The 22201-nt window shown below is 47.3% G+C and overlaps 4 protein-coding genes across 7 annotated transcripts; 3 read left to right on the top strand and 1 right to left on the bottom strand.

Annotated features, from left to right (window-relative positions):
- Window positions 1-3580: 3580 nt before the first annotated feature.
- LOC131887180 (eukaryotic translation initiation factor 5B-like) lies at window positions 3581-7364 on the top strand. The gene is made up of 6 exons (XM_059235713.1): window positions 3581-4515; window positions 4613-4769; window positions 4845-5131; window positions 5206-5632; window positions 5705-5920; window positions 6002-7364. Exons 1-6 carry the CDS (start codon window positions 3890-3892, stop codon window positions 6947-6949), a joined length of 2661 nt encoding a protein of 886 aa, XP_059091696.1. The 5' UTR covers window positions 3581-3889; the 3' UTR covers window positions 6950-7364.
- A 1072-nt stretch (window positions 7365-8436) lies between these two features.
- LOC131887178 (synaptophysin-like protein 2) lies at window positions 8437-10189 on the top strand. 4 transcript variants are annotated; one of them, XM_059235709.1, is made up of 7 exons: window positions 8437-8624; window positions 8793-8864; window positions 8927-8980; window positions 9128-9318; window positions 9392-9596; window positions 9674-9904; window positions 9975-10189. In XM_059235709.1, exons 1-7 carry the CDS (start codon window positions 8559-8561, stop codon window positions 10083-10085), a joined length of 930 nt encoding a protein of 309 aa, XP_059091692.1. In that variant the 5' UTR covers window positions 8437-8558; the 3' UTR covers window positions 10086-10189. The 4 variants fall into 4 exon arrangements, with proteins under 4 accessions (XP_059091692.1, XP_059091694.1, XP_059091695.1 ...); XM_059235710.1 differs by having other exon boundaries at window positions 8475-8624; window positions 8927-9044; XM_059235711.1 differs by lacking the exon at window positions 8793-8864 and having other exon boundaries at window positions 8438-8624.
- LOC131887177 (large ribosomal subunit protein bL28m-like) lies at window positions 10173-11385 on the bottom strand. The gene has a single exon (XM_059235708.1). The coding sequence runs from the start codon at window positions 11171-11173 to the stop codon at window positions 10229-10231; it is 945 nt and encodes a 314-aa protein (XP_059091691.1). The 5' UTR covers window positions 11174-11385; the 3' UTR covers window positions 10173-10228.
- Window positions 11386-13381: 1996 nt separating this feature from the next.
- Window positions 13382-21173, top strand: LOC131887176 (pre-mRNA-processing-splicing factor 8). Its single transcript, XM_059235707.1, has 2 exons — window positions 13382-15682; window positions 15934-21173. The coding sequence occupies exons 1-2, from the start codon at window positions 13568-13570 to the stop codon at window positions 21091-21093; spliced, it is 7275 nt and encodes a 2424-aa protein (XP_059091690.1). The 5' UTR covers window positions 13382-13567; the 3' UTR covers window positions 21094-21173.
- The last annotated feature ends 1028 nt before the right edge of the window (window positions 21174-22201 follow it).

Genomic DNA, 22201 nt, shown 5'->3' with positions numbered 1-22201 from the left:
ACATCTAGTCGTTATATGATCTGTGGCCGTAACACGGTCAAGCGGCCCATTTCGTTTTTTACTGCCAGTGGTAAGAAAAGAATGGAAATCACAAAATCTCACAAATTCATCCTTCATGCCCTGGACAAATCAAAGACAACATGCCCAGCCAAACCAGACTGTGCATGCATTGAATGTTGACACTTACTTCATTTTACTTGTACTTGCTTGTGTAGGCAAATAGAATTGTGATATTGAGCCAATTTGATAATGCGTTCACCAAATTACACCAAACCATTTTGTTGGGTTGTGAAATGCACCTCACTCTGGGATCTGAAAATTCAATGAGTGGATGGTGCGAGTTAATTGAGATGTTTGTCTTAGTTCTCCCTATCCAAAAAGCTCAAACTCAGGGTCCCGGACCACATTTTTCCTTGAAATTCCTTCACTTAAAATGCCCTATTATAAATCTTAACCAATCTAGGCCTAGTTCCAAAAATGGAACAAGAAACTCTCATTGACAACGTCATGAATCTGATGATATCCTCATTTGAAGATTGATGAGCCCAACTATGTTGTATTGACTTGTTAAACTCAAGAATTTTACAGAATGATGACTAACCCCTCACGAAACCTCTGAAAGTTGTGAAGGGTACTGTACAACCCATGTACGACCCAAAACACAAAACAAGTGCGAGAAATAAGTCGTCAGAACAAGGTTCCGTGAGACAAATTTTAATGCATTGCGAAATTCTTAAGCTTGACAAGGTACAAGTCAATGGAGCATGTCAAGTGAAGGAAATTCAAAAAAAATGTGGTCCGGCACCCTGATTTTGGGTATTTTAATGAGGGAAAACAAAGACAAACATCACAGTCAACTTGCATCATCCACCCATTGAATTTTCAATAACCAAGTGATTTTAGAGAGCTTTATTATTCAACCATAAAATATGGGTCATCTTATTATTAGGAGTAGTAACAGGTTGCACCATTACATTTTTTTCAAGAAATGGTTGTGTAACAAATTACTGTTTTTGATCAGTGATTGTAACTGAAATTCATTCCTTTTATTGAGTAACAACTAATGCCCTGACAATATATCACTAGTGACTACCCGTTTTGTTCATTGTATGTTCTAGATATTTTATTTTTGACATTTCTTTCCAACAATTGTAGTGGTAAAACTTTGAACCTAAGAAAACGCATTTAGGAAACATAAAAGTCCATGTAATGGCCAATTTGGGAATTCATGCTCTTTACTTTCATGTTTTAGGCATACTAGGCTTTCAAAATATATAAAAATAAATCTGTTGGCTATAGCATAAATCTGAAAACGACCCATCAAATATTTGTAAGAAGTATGTAGGTATTGATCCTGTAGGAGGATTTAAATAGGACTAGTTTTTGGTAAAGACGCCTAATAAAGAGCAGCAAAGGTCAGCTGATTCTCCTTCTCTCTGATTAGGCAATATTTCTCTTGGGTCCCTTATTCAAATTTTTCAAAGGGGTCACATAATGTCCGGCAAAGAAATTGCGTTCAAGGCAAGGCAAGAGCAGTTTATTTAGCAATCTACCGTTCGTCTTCCCGTTTTGTTTGGGCTGTGTGACGTTGCAAATGAGGGCCCTTATTGGTTGAGGGTTTTTGAGGGCTGCTGTCTTCTAAACAAAAAGCACCATTAGTCATTGAGTTGACAAGATTCAAGTTTGAGTTGACGTATGGTAAGCGCTTATTAATGCAAAAGACATGAAATTCTTCACAATTTTTCGAAATGGTTAATGACTCAAAAAAACTTCAGGATTTTTTTTTTGTAAAATTGGGAACCCTGCTAAGGTACTTCAGCGTGATTATTATTTTGAGTTGTTTGCGTGTTGGAGATTCGAAGAGTCAAATGTCAAAATCAGAACAGTTTTTACGCTGGAATCTCTTAGCAGGGTTCTCAATTTTACCTCAATGCAACAAGGGACGTTGCTTTTTGTGTGTGGGAGAGCTACACGTAACGGTAGCCCTTGAAAACCCTTGACCACTAAGAGTAATGGACCAAAGAGAAAATCGCCTAATCAGAGAGGAGGAGAATCAGCTGACCTTTGCTGATCTTTCTATATTAAGCATCTTTGGTTTTGGGCGATAACTTCTGATCAATAGAGACGGCCAAAATATGAGATTTCAATTTTATGTCATAAATCAGGTTTTTTCAAATAAATAGCAATAAATCGTGTTTTCATTCAAATGTTTGTGTACATTTCGTATTTTCATGCATATTCCGTGCTTTTGAGCCTATTTTCGTGCACATCTCGTGTTTTCAAGCCTATTTTCGTGCACATTTTGTGCTTTTGGCGTAAGCAAAATTGGTTTTAATCAATTGGTTGCAATGTGAATGTGAGATGTCTTTAAAATCAGTCGTGCACTCCCAGCCTAGGTTGGTCGAAATGATCTGGTACCAAATACCCTCTCTTTCATCAGCTTATTGCCGAGGTCAAAACATATTTTGATGAAATCAACAAGGTGCTATCGTCTTTTTTTCAATCCCGTAGTTTTGGTTTAATTGGATACTGAAATGCATCTTTTGGGTTAAGTGCATATTTTCACTCTTCCTATGCATATGATATGGCCTAAAACGGATCTTTTATACGAATATTTTGGCTGTCTTCACTGATCAACCCTACATTCAAGGGATGACCAAATCCATTCGGTATTTCTACTTTTGACTTCCTTACACGTCTCTGTAGCTAGTAATGAAAGATACGGACGAAATACATATTGCTCATTCGTAGTCTTTAGTTGCCTTTCTCACAACAGCCTGGAACGTAATGTTCTTCAAAGGGCACACTCAAATGAGAAAAACTAAAATTAATCTTAAAAGAGAAAGAGTGGAGAATCCAGCCTGTTTTTGGCCTCCTGGCTGACTTGGCCCTTGTGGCTGAGAGCCGTTATTGTTCTCTGAGAATGCCTTGACAGGGTGTTCAGTGATTTCGAAATATGTATATTTCATTCTGATGATCGTGCTTCAACAATGAAATTCAGTGGGAATTGAGGGAAGGTAGAGCCAAGCATGGTGTTTTTGAGTGGCTAGCATTCTGAATGAGGTGTAAGTACTTTTAAATGTTTCAATCTGCTCGTTTTTTAAGAACCATACAACGAAGCGATTGGTCAGCCTGCCAGCTCTCCAGTCGATTCCGCTCGACGACTTCCCAGTTCCCTCACGCCTCGCCTGCGAATTCAGCTAAAGCGAGCGCTCAGCTCGAAGAACAGGGCCACCATTAATTGACCAAGGGAATTGATCGTTGCCCCCCATTAAAAGCCAATACACCGTTGCCATCTAAAATTGAACGTTGAAAATACGTCTGAAACACTCAATCATTCTTAATGAAAGTGACACTTTAGCATTGTAAGGGGCATTTTTTGCCTGTCTCATCTCTTCTACGCTACTCAGGTTAGTTTTTCACGGTGGCACTTGCGCAGGAGGCCAGAGGCTCGCCACCAGGGCTACTAGACTATCACCACCGAGTGAGTCTCGATTAGCCCGAGGAGCGGCTAAGCCTGAGCCGCTCGCCCGCTCTCTTCCTCCTTTCAGACTCAGGCAGAGTCAGCCAGCAACCCGTCAACTCCATCAGTCAGTTAGTTAGTCAGTCACTCACTTACGTACTCAGTCAGTAAAGGATCTTGGTTGAGAGTCCACGAACTGAGGCCAGATAGAAAGAGAGTGAAAGAGTTCAAGAAATCCGCTGAAAAAAAGAGAACGCATCATCATCATCATGGGCCTAGGATCGAGGCCGAATATCCCCGAGTGAACGAACACCCAACCATAGAATCACCACTTAAACCACTCTCTCACGGACGATAGTGATCAAATCCTGTCATCCGTTCGCCCTCCCCGTTGAGTCTGCTCGAGGGCGACGATCGGAGCTCGCTATGACCTCGTCGGCGTCCTCGTCGGTGTCGAGGTCGAGAAGTAAATCAACCTCTAAGCGCTCGTCGACCAACAACAAAAAGAAGAGTCGGGAGACGCAGCCCGATGACAAGCCGTTAAAGGACGGCCAAACCGCCAAACGCACCAAGTCAGCCGCTAAAGCCGTGAAAAAGAAGAAAAGTAGTAGTGGCGGCGGTGGGAGTGGGGTCAAGAAAGGCGTCGCCAAAGTGACCATCTCGCCCAAAACGACCAATAAAAAAGTGGATAAGAGTCCGGCCAAGAAAACAGACACGCCCACTGGGGGCAAAACCAAAAGTAAGGATAAGAGCGGCAAGAAACATCATCATCATCATCATCGACGAAAGTCGGAAGACAAGAAAGCCAAGAGCAAGAGTGGGCGGGCCAAGAAGAACGATGAAAACACGCCTCCTTGGCCCCTGACCACACCCGGACGACAGTCCTCTTCGTCGGCTCATGATTCCGATGATGGATCAGTTTTGGGTGAGGAGGACGACGACGAGGATCGGAACGGTGTCGTCGCCTTGGTCGAGGGTGACAAGACCAATTCCGAAGATCTTCAATCTTGGAGTGAAGTCCCGAGTATCGCTCATTTCTGCTCCTTATTCAGGTGCGACCTCACGGAGAAAACTTGTTTTGCTTTATGTTAAGATTAGTCCCCGCTTGATCCGTATTAATATTCTTATGGCCCGTTCTTGAATTTGTAGGCAAGCTTTCGACCTGTTGGAGTTTGACATTCAAGAGTTGGAGGAATCATTTCTACTCATGGGTACCGAAGATGACACGCATCAGTTGGTGATCAGTTTGGTCATCAAGCTATTGAAGGGCTGCTCCCGCACTTTTACCACCAACATCAATGAAGACGTAGGTCTCCATTTACCAGTCTTTGATCATGGAATCGACTGGTTCATTTAGCCTTCAAATCTGATTCCCTTCTAGAATCTCAATACCTACTTGCGAAGACTCTTCCTGTCAAAAAGTGAAGAAGCCGAGGAGGACAATCTGGCGTTCACCTTCAAATGCCGTCAATTGTTGGAGGACAATGTAGATTACGCCGATTTGTCGTTGCGGAACCGCGTAAACATTCTCCATCAGCTTTGCGAATTCCGGTTGGAAGCCGAGGATGTCTTTGAGAAGGTGAAGAACTTAGATGCCGCTAGTCTTCGGGTGGAGCCCTTGGGCCAGGACTCGGAAGGTGTTACCTACTGGTATTTTTATGGTACCAGGTAAGTGCTCATTTCTTTAGCTTTAGAATATGGATGTGGCCAAAGCTAAACCTTTGTGTTTTGTCTTGTTGAAGGCTTTACAAAGAAGTACCTGTTGAAAGAGAAGACAAATCTAAACGCAAAAAGGACAAAGATCGGAAGAAGAGGAAAAAAGATAAGAAAGATAAGAAGAAGAAAAAGAAGAGGAACCACCGCGACTCTCTATCCTCTGATGAAGAAGATGCCATATCCGAACCCTCCTTTGATTGGTCCGTGGCTTGCCTTACCCTTCAAGATTGGGAGGATCTCACTGCCAAGTACAAACAGTCGAAGAAAAAAGCCGACAAGGAACTGCATGAAACCTTGGCGGAGAGCTTCCTCCCCGAGATTGTCACTATGTTTGCTGAAAAAGAGAAAGAAGAACGAAGAAAGCTGATGATGATGCAACCCAAGAGGGCTTCCAATCGTATCGAGAGGAAACGCAGAGAGCAAGAAGATCGCGATCGTGCGATTGCTTTAAAGGTAAATCATGGTTTTATTAGCAATTAGATGTGCATCTTACCAGTTGCCAATGTATTCTTCACCACACCTTAGCTGGAGGAAGAGCGTCAGCTTGAAGAGGAATACGATGAAAAGTTGAGAATTGAAAACGAAAAGCGCCTCGAGGAAGAAAGAGAGCGAGCTCGAGAGGAACGCCTCCGACAACGTGAAGTTATGAAAGAAATGCGGGCCCAACGAGCGGCGGAACGCGAAGTCACCACTACGTTCAAAGATGATGTGGATGAGCAGAGGAAGTTGGCCATGCGAGAGGTAAATTTCCGCGTCGGGTAGCCATTTTCTTTCCGATATCGTGCCAATGGTTAATGCACACTTACGTTTTTTATGTTACAGAGTTCAAAAAGAGATATCATCAAACACTCGATGGCAGATCCGCCTTCCGATTTGAGCTCGGATGAAGACGAGATCGACGAGTACATCCCTGATCGGAAAGATCTAAAAAAGGTCGAAAGCGACGAAGAGTTCGAAAAAGCCGAGGAAGGCCTCGAAGAAGATCTCAAACCATTGGCCCAAAAGAAAAAAGAGAAAGGGAACAATTTCGCCAATGCTTTGCTCAAAGTTGGGACGAAATCAACCAAAGATGTGTCTTTGGACAAACCCATTCGCAAATCTCCTGGTCGACTCTTAGAGACGGCTGGCCGCAGCCTTCTTCAAAAGACTTCCTCGAGTAGTGGCGGCGGCGGCGGCGGCTCATCTCTGTTCAAATTGGGCGGTGCATCGTTGCTCTCCAAAGGAGAAAACACCAACAAGTTGTCGTTTGGTCTTTATGGAGGTCACTTGCCCGTGGACCATGGTGGGTTTGCCAAGAGTAAAGGCGGTATAAACAGTGACGGCGATTCCCAAGCCTCGACCGAACCCGACGATACGGAAAAGCCCTCAAAAAGTAAAGTGTTCACCAATTGGGGAGGAGAGTTCTTCAAGAAGAATCTGGACTATCGTGCCAATACAAATAAGATACTCGAGAAAATGAATCTCATTCGGGACGCGGGAGGGAGTGTTAGTGGCGCAGTGGGCGGGACCACAACCAGTGGAAATAACAGTGGCAGCTCAGGCCTGAAGGACCTGTCCCAGAATGGTGGTACCAGTTCCATGAATTCCACCCCATTGGGGTTGACATCGTCCTCCATCAGTTCCTTCATTCCGGGTGAACGCTTTAAAGCCCTTCTAGCTGGAGGCAACAGTACATCCTCTCTAAAGAGACCCATTGACAAAGATTCGTCCGGAACCTCGCCTAAGAAGCTAAAGCCCAATTCGTTTCTCGGCACCTCGTCGTTCACGTGATCCCCATCACCACAGGAAATACGGAGTACGTTCGAAAACCGACGAACATCGAGTGTTTGGATGGGTGGATGCATGGATGGATGTCGGCGCGTCGTTTGTGATATTTGTATTTCTCATCCCCAGAGGAGGAACATCACGACCCCACATCCCATGCTTGCTGTGAATTTCGAAATCGGAAACCATCGATTGTTAATTAATTACTATTTGACATGTGGCCCATTGCTCGAAATTTCGACCAAGGTGTCATCCACCCCTCATCTCTTGTTCGGGGATCCTCGTTCTCACGTTCATACCGCATCATCTGAAATCCGGAGTATCTTCAAGAACCTTGAACTATCAACCACTCAATTTCCATTGTATTGAATATGTACAATTCGTCACGCAGAAAGTATATAGTAAATGGATATTATCATAAGCCTGTGTCAAGTTTAGTTCATCTACTTTGAGATCTTGTTCACCGGACCGTTTATCGGTCACGCCGATAGTAACTCGACCCACATCCATCAGGCAGGCAGTCAGTGTGACGACATGGAGAGTCCTTCAAAGGCTCTTCCCAACGGTGACCCTAATCCATATGCATTAAATTGAGAAGTGCGATTCCCGTCATGGCCTCTCTCCCCACACCAGATGTTGGCCACATCGCGGTCAACTAGGATTGGGCTGCACCCAGATTGTGGCGGACTCGCATTCAGCCCAATCTTGATGAAGATGACCTGTAGACTAGGCTTGGTTTTCCTGCCTTCTTCCAGCGCCTTTTTCGATCGTCTTCCTCCTCCTCCTCCTCCTCCTCTTGGCTTTTCATTATTAATGCAGGCTGTTGAACGTGTCTTTTTGAAATACACANCATTCAGCCCAATCTTGATGAAGATGACCTGTAGACTAGGCTTGGTTTTCCTGCCTTCTTCCAGCGCCTTTTTCGATCGTCTTCCTCCTACTCCTCTTGGCTTTTCATTATTAATGCAGGCTGTTGAACGTGTCTTTTTGAAATACACATGGAGTCCCTAGATAGATGATGATGAAGTAGTAGTAGTCGGTCGGCCCACGTACGCAGGCCCACACTAACGCCCGCCTGGCCTCGCGCTCCAAATGAGACCCTCAGGAAACCAACACCCCATTCGAGTGCCTGGAAGTCGTCACGCACCTTATTCTCTTGGCCTTTGAAGCGCGTCCACCGCGTCCACCCGTGCCTTTCCATCGCGTCTGTGTTAAAGGCCGAGTAAGTGCCCTCCGCCCTCCGCGCCCCCGGCTGGGTGAGCTTTCGTTTGGAGCTCTCGTTTGGCCTGGCCCGTTAGCCTTCTTCCGGCCTAGCTGGCACACTTGCTTGATGGTTTTCTTCGCCTCCACTGGCCTTTGCCAATATCAAGAGTAGGGAGAAGGAAAGGAGCTTAGCCAGTCGGGTCCTGGCGTGCGTGCTTAGGGTCCGTCAAATTCCTCGTTGGATCACTCCACAACTGCGTAAGTGGGTCCACCTGTGGCTAAAAGCGGGCAGCGGGGTTTTGGGTCAGGATGGTGGGAATGAATGGGTGTGGGTGAGGGACTGGTCATTTGACCTTTAACGCGGTTCACTCTTTTCTAACGAGACTTGCCCGTCAATCAATACATTGGCGTCATGAACGGTATGACGGCCGAGGCGGGATATCGCCGAGAACCCGTGACGACCTCGGAGAATCCCAATGTGAGTATCAGTTGGACTGACCTTTCTTGCTAATTCTTGTCTCTCTCTCCTGTCTCTTGAATCTTTCAATCTTGGGCCTGACTGACGTTTCTAATTGAGCCTTGTTCTTCCCTCGCTTCCCTTTTTTCGGTGTTGGTGTCTGTCTATTTTTACCGGGGTCAATCATAGGGTCAAAGTTCCGCTCAGTCTAGGGGTGACAGTCAGGACGGGGATATGTATTTTGAAAGCATCGATATTCAGGTAGGTCCCGTCCATATTGTGCCAATGCTATCGCTTATTCACGGAGAATTTGCTTCTTGTAGCCGGAGCTTCGGATCCCGAGTCCGCGCCAATCCTGGTGGACGCGTTGTTGGCAGGCAAGTGCGTGCGGTCGTGCAAGTGTTATCAATGACTCACTCATGTCCAATTTGGAATTCAAGTGTTTGTGGCTGATTTCCCGTGCTCCCCTCGGGGCAACATGAATTCGATTTGTATTGTGACGCTATCTCAAATTTGAATTGCAGCCTATCGGTACCACCATCATGGATACGGCGGTGCTTCAAGAGCCCCGGGGCTTCATGCGGGCTTTGCAGTGGTTGTTTGCCATTTGCGCCTTCGGCTCCTGCGCAGACTTTGATACGATCATGCGCTACACGGTCACCTGTCCGAATGGGGATATCAAAGAGATCCAGCACAACGCCACCTACCCGTTTGTGTAAGAATTTAGTTCACGCCTTGAATTCTTTATGGCAAGCACCTCATGAACTTTTCTGCATTGGTCCGCTTAGGTTGTCTAAACAACAAACGGTAAACGTGACGTGTGGCGAGAGCGGTCCGGCCATCTACTTGGATCCACCGGGCGATTTCTCGTCCGATGCGGCTTTTTTTGTCTTTACCGGCGTGATCTCGTTCTTGGCCACCATGGCCATCCTCATCGTGTATGTGTTTTTCTCCCCCGTGTACGAAAATGAAAGTAAAAAAGCGCCTCTGGTCGTAAGTACCCAACATTACCCAATATGTGTCAGCCAAAACGATCCCAAATGAGCCGTGATTTTACTTGACGGGACTAGGATTTTTGTTTCACGGTCGTGATTGCCGTGTTCTGGCTCTCGGCATCAGCGGCGTGGGCGAACGGGTTGAGCGGCATGAAGCACGTGTACGGCGGGGACTGGCTTCATGCGGCTAACAAATGCCCATTCCCACCCGGGGGTGGTCCAGCCGAGGCTTCGAGCGTTGAGTACGCATTCACAGCTTGCCAGGTCCTAGACAGTGGGCATTATGGACTGGCCAATGTCTCCGTGGTAAGATCGGATTATTTTAAATCGATTTCGAAAACCAGGTCGACGCTCGATTCCCCGATTCTCCTTCTAGATCCTGGGGTTTCTGAACTTCTTTTTGTGGTCGAGCAACTTATGGTTTTTGTACAAGGAAACGGCGTGGTTTGCATCGCGTAATCCGAACAATGAGAGCTTGGAGGGATGAGAATTCGCTCGGCGTCGGCGTCGACGTCAGCCCAGGCCTAGTGAGGCCCATAAGTGCATTTGTATGGGGTGAAAATAGCCGTGTGAATTACAAACGAAATCTCATTTATTCCCTACATGAATCAATCAAACGATGACACGCGATCACTTGAATTTCTTGGAAATGTTCTTGGAAACGGATTTGAACGCCGTCCCTAGGGTGGAATCGCCCTCGGGCTCGAGTATCAGATCAGCGTCCACCTCGTCCATGTCACCGCCTTTCAATAGATCGACTAATTCTCGACGCAGCGCGATCTTTTGTGGCACCTGAGCCCGCTGAGCGGCCAATCGGTCCATTTCACCCTGCTTCAGGCGAGCATCTTTCAAACTAAGTCCGTGCCAATCGGCCTCCTCATCGGGCAACACGTAGGGTTCGTACTTGGCCAAGAGCTTGGCTTTTCGGCGTTCGTTATGCGGGTAAAGATCCCGCCGCACCAAGGCTAAGAGGATCTCGCGCTTGAGCCGCAGCAGGAATCGACTATACACCTCGTTGACGGGCTCCTGCAAGAGATAACTGTCCAAGCTGCCGTACTGATCGACCAAATACTCGCCGTAAGGCGTGGCTGTCACCGTCAGGGCTTGGTCCAGCACTTCACTGTACACCACGGCCTGATGGGTCTTGGGAAACCAATATCGCGGTACGGTCTGGCCGGTGTTGGGCCAGCGTTTGGCGGGTTTGGGTGCTTGCACGCCTTTGATGACACCTTCGCCGCCCCAGAGTCCTTCGTGGAACTCGTCCGGATACAGAATGATTCCGCTGTGGTTCTGGATGCGACGGACCTGTCCGAATTCGTCCTTTTCGAACACGCCGTCCTTGTATTGGAAGGCCAGAGCGCGGAACTTCTCCGGGCCGCGTTGCCATTCACGGTAATAGGTCTTGTAGTGGGCGGGCAGGCGGGCGTCGATGCCGTAGTTGAACTCGTCGTGCAAATAGAGGTTTCGCCCCGCCACCGGAATCTCGTACTTGCGCATATCTTTGACTGATCGTTCGATGTGCGAGCGCAGGTTCATGCGGCCTTTGAAGAAGGCCTGGCCGGCTTGACACGCCATCTGGGACGATACGGGCAGGCTGACGGCAATCTGAGGGACACTGGTGTGTGACTATCCGACCATGGAACTATCCAGACCAATCGAAGACTGGCTGGCATTCACTTAATAATCCAGGGCTCAGAAGGTTTTCCAAGTCCCAAGTGCGTCCTCAACGTCCTCAACGTCCTCAACCCTGATGTTGTGGTTCGTTTGTGTTCAGCTGTTGAGAAAACATGGGAAGCCCACGGACACACGGTTATTGTGAGCTTCATTTAGCCCAAATCGGGGGAAGGGGGTGAAGCCTTAAGGGCTGAAACGCATTGCCTCCGGCATTTCAATTGGATCCATAGAGGGAGCATTGAGCATTCAGTTTTCCAAGCTAGTTTTTACTGTCTGATCCTTCTTTCAGCTCTCCTGAATTATTAATTCTTTAATAATTTAATAATTATTACTTAATAAGATTAGACAGATTTGTATGGTCCTTTTCATTGAGCGGAGGAAGCGCCCTCTGCTTCGTCTAGGTGCGACAAACAAACGTAAAAGCAAGAGAATACGCCCTAAGACGCCAGACTTTATCCAGAGATTATTTAAGCAACAATAAATTGCCCAAGTCAAGTACTGTGACACAGTCTATAAGCCATCAGCTCTTCTGGGAGGCGTTTCAAATTCTCTGTGGGGACGTTTAGGTAAGCTCTGTCAGGTTCGTTTGTTTGCTGGTTCCAGTGTCAGTGATGCAAGTTTGGGGCTTCACGCACGATTTTGAGAAGCTGACCCTTCTTTCACATTGCTATATGAGGAAAGGTTGCCATAGCTAAAAACCAGTTTAAAACGCTAATTTTGCATCAATGGCATTGGCAGGCATGTTTGAATGCTGATACCAGCGCTTGCCTAATGTCCGAATGTCCGAATGGGTAAAATTCAGAGCTATGAGATGTACACCATCATCTTACTGAAGATTGTATAATGTATGATTGACAACATATCAACACTTTGGCAATCATCATTTCCAACAAAATGTCACCATGAAAAGCAGTTTTACAAGTTTTGGTGACTAACCCTAAAAACGTTACTTTACTAAAGTTACCATTTGCTTTTTTAGATGATTTGATGGAAAAAGATAATGATGAAAAGTCACTCATAAACTGCAAGTATAGCTCTCTGTTTATCACTTCTTGCATGCATAAAGTTTTTTTAATTTTGACCTTATAGGCTTGCAAGGTCTCTCAGAAGGGTTGATGCTGATGCTGTGTTAAAAAAGATCAACAGTAAGTTGGTCAATAAAAATATCTCGTTAAAGTCAGGCATCTTAAAGTGCATTCTTGCATTTCTCGGTTTGTTTGTCCGCAACGAGAGGAGGGAGAGGAGAATGAAAAAGACTACTCCCTTGCACCCGATTATGAAAATAGCTCTTCCCTAGGTTGAGGCCAATCTACGGCAATCAATAGTGTTTGTGGATGGACATGTTTCATGAAATGCAGATTGCAATAGGCTCCAGTGGGAGGTATTCTATTAGATAAACAGATAAATACAATGTGCAGAAAAATGCTCAGCATATTTTTTCACCTTTCGTGTGTGTTTTTTCATTTCGACTAACGTATTTTTTTGTGGCCGTGATGTAAAACATTCGTGGCTGATGTCATTATCTTAGAAAATCTTAGCCTTGACGAAAGCAAGTCCAACCGTGAGCTAAAAACGTGTGCCGATTGTTGCGAAAAGACCCAGCCTGATCTGCCGGACAAGCCTAACCTCGCGAGTCGCTACCTATCAAATAAGCTTGACCAAGCCAAAGCAAATAATTCAGCACTTTCGCATGACATGAAACAAACAGTGCGGCTTTCAGTTTTTGGCGAATTTATTTTATCATAATGATAATTTTCACACCCCGTTGTGACATCTTCAGCCTCAGTTTGATCAAATCAGTAGACGTAAATTCGAGCCCCTTCTAAAAGGCACGTCCTGACTTCTGCACCAATCAATAGTGAGGACTAGTCTTAGATTCTAGCTAACTCAACCTCTATAATCCAATTGTAGCAGAACAAAGTGAGCATTCTTCATTGATCTTCTCGAATAAGTAAGGAGTTCTGAGTTTTTGAGCCGTCTACTTCCTTCTGCATGTAAATGTAACCATCTTTAAAGATTGTCCCAGATCAGAATGGGAGACTGATCCATCGCCACCCTGGGCCCCACCGTAAGGACCGAGGCTCGCTCTATCGGCCGAATTCCGAACTCAAAGCCGAGGCAAACATTGATCACAACGTTGCGTCTTTTCGTGACTGCAGTTCCGTACCAAGCGTTCCTTGCCAAGCCATCATCCACTCCGACTTCCTGCAGTTCGGAAACCTCCCATCCCGGAAGCCCGCAAGCCCGAAAGCCCCTTCATCGAACTGATTGGCCCATTGGGGCCCTCACCCCAACATGGCCGGCTTACCGCCTTACGGGTTCGGTTTGCCGCCCGGGGCACCCGGTGGACCTCCGCCCGGTTCTGGCGAGTGGGCCCAGGCTATGATGGCCCAGCAGCAGGCCCAACTAGCGGCCCAAGCCCAAGCCGTGGCACAGGCTCAAGCCGCTCAAGCCGCCGCCTTCGCTCAAGCCATGCATCATCATCACCAAAATGCGGCCGTGGCCGCGCCTTCGGCCGGTGGACCACCGCCTAGTGGCTTGTCCGGCCCTGTCCTCGGGCCGGGCGGGGGTGGCCCGGCCCCACCCACGCCCGGTGCGGGGAAGGGTGGTCCCAGACCGTCGATTTTGAGCGAAGACAAGTTGCAGGAGAAGGCCCGGAAATGGCAACAATTGCAAACCAAGCGATATGCGGAAAAGCGCAAGTTCGGATTCGTGGACGCCCAGAAGGAGGACATGCCGCCCGAGCACATCCGCAAGATCATCCGTGATCACGGGGACATGTCGAGTCGCAAGTATCGTCACGATAAGCGCGTCTATTTGGGCGCCCTCAAGTACATTCCGCACGCCGTGCTCAAATTGCTGGAGAACATGCCTATGCCGTGGGAGCAGATCCGGGATGTGTCCGTGCTCTATCACATCACGGGGGCCATCTCCTTCGTCAACGAGATCCCTTGGGTTATTGAGCCCGTGTACTTAGCCCAGTGGGGCTCCATGTGGATCATGATGCGACGCGAGAAGCGGGACCGGCGACACTTCAAACGGATGCGATTCCCACCTTTCGATGATGAGGAGCCGCCCTTGGATTATGCGGACAACGTCCTGGACGTGGAGCCGCTTGAGGCCATTCAAATCGAGATGGACGACGAGGAAGACAAGGCCATCAGTGAGTGGTTTTACGATCACAAGCCTCTGGTGGACTCGGTCCACGTGAATGGTACCACCTATCGCAAGTGGAATCTGGCTCTGCCCCAGATGGCCTGCTTGTACCGCATGGCCAATCAATTGCTGACGGATCTGGTGGATGATAACTATTTCTATCTCTTTGATCTGAAGTCGTTCTTCACAGCCAAGGCCTTGAATATCGCCATTCCGGGCGGACCCAAGTACGAACCGCTGGTCAAAGATGCGGCTGTATTTGATGACGATTGGAATGAGTTCAACGACATCAACAAAATCATCATACGGCAACCAATTCGAACCGAGTATCGGATTGCCTTTCCCTACTTGTACAACAACATGCCGCAATACGTTCATCTGTCCTGGTATCACACTCCCAATGTCGTGTACATCAAGACCGAAGATCCTGACTTGCCGGCCTTCTATTTCGATCCTCTGATCAATCCGATTTCCCATCGCCACGCAGTCAATTCCACCCAAAATGACTACCTGCCTGACGATGATGAAGAATTCGAGCTAGGCGAAGAAGTTCAGCCTTTCTTGCAAGATTGTCCGCTCTACAGTGACAACACGGCCAATGGGATCTCGTTGCTTTGGGCTCCAAGGCCGTTTCACATGCGATCTGGCCGCACACGGCGGGCTTTGGACGTTCCATTGGTCAAAACCTGGTACAGGGAACATTGTCCCGCTGGACAACCCGTGAAAGTTCGTGTGAGCTATCAAAAACTCTTGAAGTACTACGTTCTGAACGCCCTTCACCATCGCCCACCCAAGCCACAGAAGAAACGGTACTTGTTCCGATCGTTCAAGGCTACCAAGTTCTTCCAGTCCACAAGTTTGGATTGGGTGGAAGTGGGTCTTCAAGTGTGTCGACAGGGATACAACATGTTGAACCTCCTCATTCATCGGAAGAACTTGAACTACCTTCATTTGGATTACAACTTCAATTTGAAGCCGGTTAAGACTCTGACCACCAAAGAGAGAAAGAAGTCGCGTTTCGGAAACGCCTTTCACCTGTGTCGTGAGATCTTGCGCTTGACCAAACTCATCGTGGATTCTCATGTTCAGTATCGTTTGAACAACGTGGATGCCTTTCAATTGGCAGACGGTCTCCAGTACATCTTTGCTCACGTGGGTCAATTGACCGGAATGTACCGCTACAAATACAAACTCATGAAACAGATTCGAATGTGCAAGGATCTCAAGCATGTCATCTACTACAGATTCAACACGGTAAGTCCATTGTGTATGCATCGCTTTCAAATCAAAATCTAAGTGATGATTCGTGCAGGGGTATTGAATCTACTCTTTCATGTTGGTAGGACCTGACTGGATTGGCACTAGGGAGCCCGAGGCTCCACTAGTTCGTCCTTTTGGGTAGAAAGAAAAGCACCGACTGACGGCCAAAATGTGGCTGAACTAAAATAGATCAAGCTGTCTACCCCGTACCTAGCATTCATTTGCCCGAATCTTTTAACTTTCAGGGACCGGTGGGAAAAGGTCCTGGATGTGGCTTCTGGGCCCCGGGATGGCGAGTGTGGCTCTTTTTCATGCGAGGTGTCACACCCCTTTTGGAGCGTTGGTTGGGAAACCTCCTCTCCCGTCAGTTCGAGGGTCGTCATTCGAAGGGCGTGGCCAAGACGGTCACCAAGCAGAGGGTTGAGTCCCATTTCGACTTGGAGTTGCGAGCTTCAGTCATGCACGACATTTTGGACATGATGCCCGAAGGAATCAAGCAGAACAAGGCTCGAACCATTCTTCAGCATCTCTCCGAGGCTTTCCGTTGCTGGAAGGCCAACATCCCGTGGAAAGTGCCCGGTCTTCCCACTCCCATTGAGAACATGATTTTGCGGTACGTCAAAATGAAAGCTGACTGGTGGACCAACACTGCTCATTACAATCGTGAGCGAATCCGTCGAGGAGCCACCGTGGACAAGACCGTGTGCAAAAAGAACTTGGGACGACTCACTCGTCTCTACTTGAAAGCTGAGCAAGAACGTCAACACAACTATTTGAAAGACGGACCCTACATATCGCCCGAAGAAGCCGTTGCCATTTATACCACCACGGTTCATTGGCTCGAGTCCAGAAGATTTGCACCCATCCCTTTCCCTCCCCTATCCTACAAGCACGACACAAAGTTGCTCATCTTGGCCTTGGAAAGATTGAAGGAGGCCTATTCGGTCAAATCCCGACTTAATCAGAGCCAGCGAGAGGAGCTAGGTCTCATCGAACAGGCCTACGATAATCCTCACGAAGCGTTATCCAGAATCAAACGTCACTTGCTTACCCAACGTGTGTTTAAGGAAGTGGGCATCGAGTTCATGGATCTCTATTCCCATTTGGTGCCCGTGTATGATGTGGAGCCCCTTGAGAAGATTACTGACGCCTATTTGGATCAATATCTGTGGTACGAGGCCGACAAGCGGAAACTCTTTCCGCCCTGGATCAAGCCTGCCGACACGGAGCCGCCTCCGCTTCTGGTCTACAAATGGTGTCAAGGCATCAACAACCTCCAAGACGTGTGGGAAACCGCCGATGGTGAATGCAACGTCATGATGGAATGCAAGATGGAGAAGCTCTACGAGAAGATCGATTTGACCCTTCTGGATCGAGTCCTTCGATTGATTGTGGATCACAACATTGCCGATTACATGACGGCCAAGAACAACGTGGTGATCAACTACAAAGACATGAACCATTCTAATTCATACGGAATCATTCGAGGACTTCAGTTCTCTTCTTTTGTGGTCCAATACTACGGATTGATCAATGATCTCCTCATTCTGGGCTTGAACAGAGCCGCTGAAATGGCTGGACCACCTCAAATGCCCAATGATTTCTTGACCTTCCAAGACGTGGACACGGAGATTTCACATCCAATCCGGCTCTATTCCCGCTATGTCGACAAGATTCATATCTACTTCCGATTCTCCGCCGAGGAAGCTCGTGATTTGATTCAACGATATCTCACCGAACACCCCGATCCAAATAATGAGAATATTGTGGGCTATAACAACAAGAAATGCTGGCCCCGAGATGCTCGAATGCGCCTCATGAAGCACGATGTCAATTTGGGACGAGCCGTTTTCTGGGATATCAAGAACCGCCTCCCTCGCTCCGTGACTACCATCGAATGGGAGTCCAGCTTTGTGTCGGTTTATTCGAAGGATAATCCCAACCTCTTGTTCTCAATGAGCGGTTTCGAGTGCCGAATCTTGCCCAAGATCCGAACCACCCATGAGGAATTCAACCACCGAGACGGGGTCTGGAATTTGCAGAACGAAGTCACCAAGGAGAGAACGGCTCAATGTTTTCTCCGAGTTGATGATGACTCAATGCAGAAGTTCCACAATCGTGTGAGACAGATTCTAATGGCCTCAGGATCCACCACATTCACCAAGATCGTGAACAAATGGAACACCGCTCTAATTGGTCTGATGACCTACTTTCGCGAAGCAGTAGTGAATACCCAAGAATTGCTCGACTTATTGGTCAAATGCGAGAATAAGATCCAGACGCGCATCAAGATTGGTCTGAACTCGAAAATGCCCTCGCGATTCCCACCTGTGGTTTTTTACACCCCCAAAGAGTTGGGTGGCCTGGGCATGTTGTCCATGGGCCATGTTCTCATTCCACAGTCGGATTTGAGGTGGTCCAAGCAGACCGATGTGGGCATCACCCATTTCAGATCGGGCATGAGCCATGAAGAGGATCAGCTCATTCCCAACTTGTACCGATATATTCAACCTTGGGAAGCAGAGTTCATCGACTCACAGCGCGTGTGGGCGGAATACGCGCTAAAACGGCAAGAAGCCGCGGCTCAAAATCGCAGATTGACCCTGGAGGATTTGGAAGACTCTTGGGATCGTGGTATACCCCGAATCAACACGCTCTTCCAAAAGGACCGACACACCTTGGCTTATGATAAAGGGTGGCGAGTACGAACGGAGTTCAAAGCTTATCAAGTGTTGAAGCAGAACCCTTTCTGGTGGACTCATCAACGACACGATGGAAAGTTGTGGAATCTGAACAATTACCGAACCGATATGATCCAAGCCTTGGGTGGTGTGGAGGGTATCCTTGAGCACACCCTGTTCAAAGGCACCTATTTCCCTACTTGGGAGGGTCTGTTCTGGGAGAAAGCTTCTGGGTTCGAGGAGTCCATGAAATACAAGAAACTCACCAATGCCCAACGATCTGGCTTGAATCAGATCCCCAATCGAAGATTCACTCTGTGGTGGTCTCCAACCATCAATCGCGCCAATGTGTACGTGGGTTTCCAAGTCCAATTGGACTTGACGGGCATCTTTATGCACGGCAAGATTCCCACCCTCAAGATTTCGTTGATTCAGATCTTCAGAGCTCATTTGTGGCAGAAAGTGCACGAGTCCGTCGTCATGGACCTGTGTCAAGTGTTCGATCAAGAGCTAGATGCCTTGGAAATTGAGACCGTTCAGAAAGAGACTATTCATCCCCGGAAATCATACAAAATGAACTCGTCTTGTGCGGATATTCTTCTGTTTGCTGCATACAAATGGAATGTGTCTCGGCCTTCGTTATTGGCCGACTCCAAGGACGTCATGGACTCCACGACAACCACCAAGTTCTGGTTGGACGTTCAACTCAGATGGGGTGACTACGATTCCCACGATGTGGAACGTTACGCTCGGGCCAAGTTCCTGGATTACACCACAGACAACATGTCCATCTACCCGAGTCCTTGTGGTGTTTTGGTTGGTATTGATTTGGCCTACAACCTGCATTCAGCCTTTGGTAATTGGTTTCCAGGCAGCAAGCCGCTCATTCAACAAGCCATGGCCAAGATTATGAAGGCCAATCCGGCTTTGTATGTCTTGCGAGAGCGGATTCGTAAAGGCCTCCAGCTGTACTCTTCGGAACCCACCGAGCCTTATCTCTCGTCTCAGAACTACGGAGAGCTGTTTTCCAATCAGATTATTTGGTTCGTCGATGACACGAATGTGTACCGAGTGACGATTCACAAGACCTTCGAAGGTAATTTGACCACCAAACCCATCAATGGTGCCATTTTCATCTTCAATCCCAGAACTGGACAACTGTTCCTCAAGATCATTCACACATCTGTGTGGGCCGGACAGAAGCGTTTGGGACAATTGGCCAAGTGGAAAACCGCTGAAGAAGTGGCTGCCCTTATTCGCTCCTTGCCCGTGGAGGAACAACCCAAGCAAATTATCGTCACTCGAAAGGGCATGTTGGATCCTCTTGAGGTGCATTTGCTCGATTTCCCGAACATCGTGATCAAGGGTTCCGAATTGCAATTGCCCTTCCAAGCCTGTTTGAAGGTGGAAAAATTCGGCGATTTGATTCTCAAAGCCACCGAACCTCAAATGGTGTTATTCAACCTTTACGACGATTGGCTGAAGAACATTTCCTCGTACACAGCCTTCTCTAGATTGATCCTCATCCTCCGGGCGCTCCACGTGAACAATGACCGAACCAAGATCCTTCTTAAACCTGACAAGACCACGATCACGGAGCCTCATCATATCTGGCCCTCCCTCTCGGACGATGAATGGATCAAAGTGGAGGTGGCTCTGAAGGACTTGATTTTAGCCGATTACGGCAAGAAGAACAACGTCAACGTGGCCAGTTTGACTCAATCCGAAATCAGGGACATCATTCTCGGTATGGAAATTTCTGCTCCAAGTGCTCAGCGACAACAGATCGCGGAGATCGAAAAACAAACCAAGGAGCAATCCCAACTCACGGCCACTACCACGCGAACTGTGAACAAGCATGGTGACGAGATCATCACCTCAACGACGAGCAATTACGAGACCCAGCAGTTTGCCAGTAAAACGGAATGGCGAGTGCGAGCCATTTCGGCCACGAACCTCCATCTTCGAACCAATCACATCTACGTGTCGTCAGACGACATCAAAGAAACCGGATACACCTACATCTTGCCGAAAAATATTCTCAAGAAGTTTGTCATGATCTCGGATCTTCGAACGCAAATCAGTGGGTACCTGTATGGCATTTCTCCCCCCGACAACCCTCAGGTGAAGGAGATCCGGTGCATTGTGCTTCCGCCGCAATGGGGAACACATCAAACTGTCCACCTGCCGTCCATGCTGCCTCAGCACGAATATTTGAAGGAATTGGAACCATTGGGATGGATGCACACGCAGCCCAACGAGCTGCCTCAACTCTCTCCACAGGATATCACCACACACGCCAAGGTCATGTCCGAACATGAGGAATGGGATGGCGAGAAGACCATCGTGATCACTTGCTCATTTACCCCAGGCTCATGCTCGCTCACCGCTTACAAGCTGACCCCCAGTGGGTTTGAATGGGGCAAACAAAACACGGACAAGGGCAACAATCCAAAAGGTTATTTGCCTTCGCATTATGAGAAGGTGCAAATGCTTCTCTCAGATCGATTCCTCGGGTTCTTTATGGTTCCCAGTCAAGGGTCGTGGAACTACAACTTCATGGGTGTGCGACACGAGGCGAGCATGAAATACGAGCTCTCCTTGAGGAACCCTAAGGAGTTCTATCACGAAGTTCATCGTCCATCTCATTTCCTCAATTTTGCCTCTCTTGAAGACGAGGGTGCAGATGGAAATGGCGCCGATCGAGATGATTTATTCGCTTAGGTTCCCTTTTTGGCGCGAGATGAAAACTTGCAATCACAAGTCCATTAAGTTCATGTTCAACGAGTGTCTTGTGTGTGTGTGTAAATAAATATACCCGATGTAAAAAAAAAGCAAAGGAAACTCTGAATTTTGCTCTCGGTTTGGAATTATTCTAGTTTGGAGAAATATCTGGCCATGACGGAATTGCTCAAACCCAGAGCTTAAAGGGTTTCCATGATGCTGCCTGGCCTCTAACAACATCTTAACCTTCAGCTTTCTGAACCACAGCAGCTTTCACGCAGAAAGGTTTTTGTACTCGTCGAAATGACTACTCTCGTTCCTTTTGTTCAAGGATGCATTGTAAAACGCTGATCTTTTTGAGTGAAAAAGGTTGCCACTTTTTATGGTTAGGGCTTTTTGAAGTGATAGTATCATTGGTCGGCCAGCACTCTCCCGGTCAAGTAGGGTCTTTTTTGTTCTTTGGAAGCCATCTTTACATAGAAGTACCAAGGAAAATATCTTTCCTTGCCAGAGATCAGAGATCGGCACTTTAAAGTTTCCATTTTTCTATTGAGACAGCGAGTATTGTGAAAGAAGATTTGGCTTAGGCTCTCCTGCATGCTCGAAAACGGATCATTGGTGGGCTTCCAATGTCCAAGTTGGACGCAGGCAATGATTCAGTGAAGGGAGGCCGATTCAGTGTGGTTCCGAGGTCGTTAATCAAACCAGAAGATCAGGAGCTGCCGTGTGGGTGTTCCTTCTTTCTCACATCCAGATCCCTTTTTTTTAGAAAAAGTTTCCATAGAAATTGCCCCACCAAACCAAAATCTTTGCAGTCTGTACGTAGATCATAAGTTGTTCGTGTTGTGCTCCAAACGAGTTAACCGAGATGCATTCCTTTCATCCATGGTTATTTCTTGCCATCCCGATAACGTTTGGTCTTTGTCGATTGAAACCGAGCTTGAGAGTTTTCCAATTGCGACGATATTTCTGACCTATTCTTGCTCATTTGAATTAACTAGAGGGCTAGTCTAGATTTAACCAAGGACCTTTAGATTCATTATTCAACAGTTTATAGATTTTTGAAACTTTTGAATGCTTACTACCCTTCAATTTTCCTAGGAAGGAC

Source organism: Tigriopus californicus, chromosome 9 (genome assembly GCF_007210705.1).
Source record: "Tigriopus californicus strain San Diego chromosome 9, Tcal_SD_v2.1, whole genome shotgun sequence".
Taxonomy (NCBI): Eukaryota; Metazoa; Arthropoda; class Copepoda; order Harpacticoida; family Harpacticidae; genus Tigriopus; species Tigriopus californicus.
The sequence above is the reverse complement of the archived record's forward strand: the minus strand, read 5'-3'. Positions and strand labels throughout refer to the sequence as shown.

Bases quoted from the DNA above. Each gene is read 5' to 3' on its own strand.
- LOC131887180 (XM_059235713.1), top strand. From the start codon at position 3,890: ATGACCTCGTCGGCGTCCTCGTCGGTGTCGAGGTCGAGAAGTAAATCA. The intron at 4,770-4,844 runs GTAGGTCTCCAT...ATTCCCTTCTAG, and splicing joins CCACCAACATCAATGAAGAC to AATCTCAATACCTACTTGCG. The intron at 5,633-5,704 runs GTAAATCATGGT...ACCACACCTTAG, and splicing joins ATCGTGCGATTGCTTTAAAG to CTGGAGGAAGAGCGTCAGCT.
- LOC131887178 (XM_059235709.1), top strand. From the start codon at position 8,559: ATGAACGGTATGACGGCCGAGGCGGGATATCGCCGAGAACCCGTGACG. The intron at 8,625-8,792 runs GTGAGTATCAGT...GGTCAATCATAG, and splicing joins CGACCTCGGAGAATCCCAAT to GGTCAAAGTTCCGCTCAGTC. The intron at 9,597-9,673 runs GTAAGTACCCAA...TGACGGGACTAG, and splicing joins GTAAAAAAGCGCCTCTGGTC to GATTTTTGTTTCACGGTCGT.
- LOC131887177 (XM_059235708.1), bottom strand. From the start codon at position 11,173: ATGGCGTGTCAAGCCGGCCAGGCCTTCTTCAAAGGCCGCATGAACCTG.
- LOC131887176 (XM_059235707.1), top strand. From the start codon at position 13,568: ATGGCCGGCTTACCGCCTTACGGGTTCGGTTTGCCGCCCGGGGCACCC. The intron at 15,683-15,933 runs GTAAGTCCATTG...TTTAACTTTCAG, and splicing joins TCTACTACAGATTCAACACG to GGACCGGTGGGAAAAGGTCC.